Source organism: Octodon degus, unplaced genomic scaffold (genome assembly GCF_000260255.1).
Source record: "Octodon degus isolate 3935 unplaced genomic scaffold, OctDeg1.0 scaffold00288, whole genome shotgun sequence".
In the NCBI taxonomy this organism is placed as follows: domain Eukaryota; kingdom Metazoa; phylum Chordata; class Mammalia; order Rodentia; family Octodontidae; genus Octodon; species Octodon degus.
This window is the reverse complement of record NW_004524864.1, coordinates 1,531,447-1,533,784: the sequence shown is the minus strand read 5'-3', so window position 1 is coordinate 1,533,784 and position 2,338 is coordinate 1,531,447. Positions and strand designations below refer to the sequence as shown.

Below are 2,338 nucleotides of genomic sequence, written 5' to 3'. Positions count from 1 at the left end.
AAAAAAAAAAAAGATACTATTGAGCTGGGGAGATAGCTCAGTAGAATAAGTTCTTGCCTGGCAAGTAGAAGGGTCTGAGTTCAATCCTTGGTTCTGCCAAAAAGAAAAAAAAAGATACTATTTTCATTAAAGGTATCCTTTTAAGAAGGACCACATCAGGCTGAGGTGATAGCCTGTGGTCTAAGTTCCTGCCTGGAAAGCGCAAGGACCTGGGTTTGATCCTGGGGACCACGTGCCAGCTGGCTCTGCTGCTTAGGAAGACCCTGTAGCCATTCCTCAACTTTTTCAGACATTCATATTTTTTATTGTATGAAATATCTTTGCAGTGACAATCCTATGGATTCCATACAGATTATCAACTCTGCCCTCTACTCCCAGCATTCCTGACATGTTTTTGAATGACAAGAGTTACTATCTCTCTCTTCTATCATCAGTAACAAACTCGGTACTCTGCAAAAATGTAGGCAAGAAATAGTTCAACTAAAAGATGGTTTCTTAGGAATGTGAGCCTGCCTGTCATTCCTCATTTCTAGCCAAGCGATAGATATTCAATATGTTCCTTCTTTTCTCTTTTCCAACCAGGAATTCAAAGAATGGATATGAGTAGCATTCAAAATCCTGCCATATTTTTATGATAATCATTGTAGATTAACAATGTGGGGTTCTCCTGAAGAATTAGAATCTAATACAAAACTCTAACATGTGAATGCCTTGTTACATCAGGCTACTCAGTTGTTTGCTGCATTTAAAAACACTAACACCAGTTAGTTACATTTCAATGATATTAGCATTTCACAGTCCTAAACCAAGGTTCAATTAGATAGCTCAGTGGCTCAAGTGCCTGCCTGGTAAACACAAGGACCTGAGTTCAATCCCTGGTACCAAAACAAAACAAAATAGAACAAACAAACAAAAACAATGGAATTGAGTTTTGGTAACAGATTAATGACATACTACTGAATAAGCAACTTTTAGATTTTTTATCCATTTGAAAAACATTGTCAACACATTATTTGATATTGGCTCAACAGTCATTTTATGCTTAAAATGACAGAACTATAATTGTACAAATTCCTTACTTCACTAAGTCTAAAAGCAATTAGAAGATTCACTAATATAAAAGGAAAAATTGCAATAACTCTTATCAAATAGCAACTCATACAAAAGGAATGCCAGGAAAGAATGACTTCACAAAACTGTGCTATAAAATTTGGCAATCTTACTCAGGAACTACCTACGTTTAATGTTTAATAATTAAGAACACAACTGACTAAGTTCCAAGATGTGAAGTTACCATCTTTGTGAAATAGGAGGTGGGGAGGTCATGTCACTAACTGTATAGGACATGGCAAGAACACCCACTTTTTTTTTTCAGAACCAAGGATTGAACTCAGGCCCTTGTGCTTGCCAGGGAAGCATTTATTCTACTGAGCTATCTCCTCAGCCCCTAGAACACCCACTTTTGAATAAAAGTAAACTGTCTACACATATTAGTTACTTGCAAAAAGCCTCAGAAATCTTCTCTTGGCTTTGGAAAAATGGTGCTTCAAGGTAGATTATCAGCAACATTCGATTCTAATAATATATTTAGTACAGGGCCTCATTACACAGATTGGACTCGTAGTGATCCTTCCTATTTTTCAGCCCCTCAAGTGCTGAAATTACAGGCACGCATCACCATGCCCAGCGTCATTCACTATCTCAGCTCACCCCGGCAGTGGGGCTGGCACGGCATGCCTGGACAACTCTAGTTTTTGTGGCAGCTACCTTGTCTTGACATTCCAGTACTCTCACCCCAGCCTGCACTATGAGATCCGCAATGCTTTTCTCGTGGTCAGCCCAGTAGATCATGACCACTCCCATCAACACTTCAGCAATCTGTTCAGACATGAGCTGAGAGTGCTTCAGCAGCATCTGTCCTCGGTGGACAGTACCCACCACTGCAAGGTCCTGCACTGGCTTGGGTTCAGTCTTGGCCATCTTCCCTCTTGCAGCTTGGCCGTGATTCTGAGACTACTACTTCAGTTTCTCCTTGCAGAGGCCCCAGGAGACATTTTTCATGATGTCAGACCACTCATGAGGTCTTCTTACTTTAAAAGAAAAAAGTACCTATTAGAATGTTGAATTGTGTATCAAGTTGCACTTTTATTGACAGTACTGAACTAGATTATCTCTGTACCCTGGAAAACATTCTTCACATTTTCAGTGGGTGCCACATCACTGACCTCTTACTCCTGGAAACCACTGATCTTCTTTACATCTTTATTTTTATTCCATAATTTTATTGAGAAACAAATTGCAATGAGACAGTTTCAAACCAAATTGGTAGGACAGTTTC

At 39.4% G+C, this 2,338-nt stretch overlaps 1 protein-coding gene across 1 annotated transcript in view; it reads right to left on the bottom strand.

The window, feature by feature from the left end:
* LOC111814304 (ral guanine nucleotide dissociation stimulator-like) overlaps positions 1–1,980 on the bottom strand; it is a 13,453-nt gene extending 11,473 nt beyond the window's left edge. Inside the window, exon 1 of the mRNA XM_023707417.1 lies at positions 1,711–1,980. Within this exon, the coding sequence (XP_023563185.1) occupies positions 1,711–1,980 (270 nt within the window). The remainder of the gene's footprint in view (positions 1–1,710) is intronic.
* Positions 1,981–2,338: the final 358 nt, after the last annotated feature.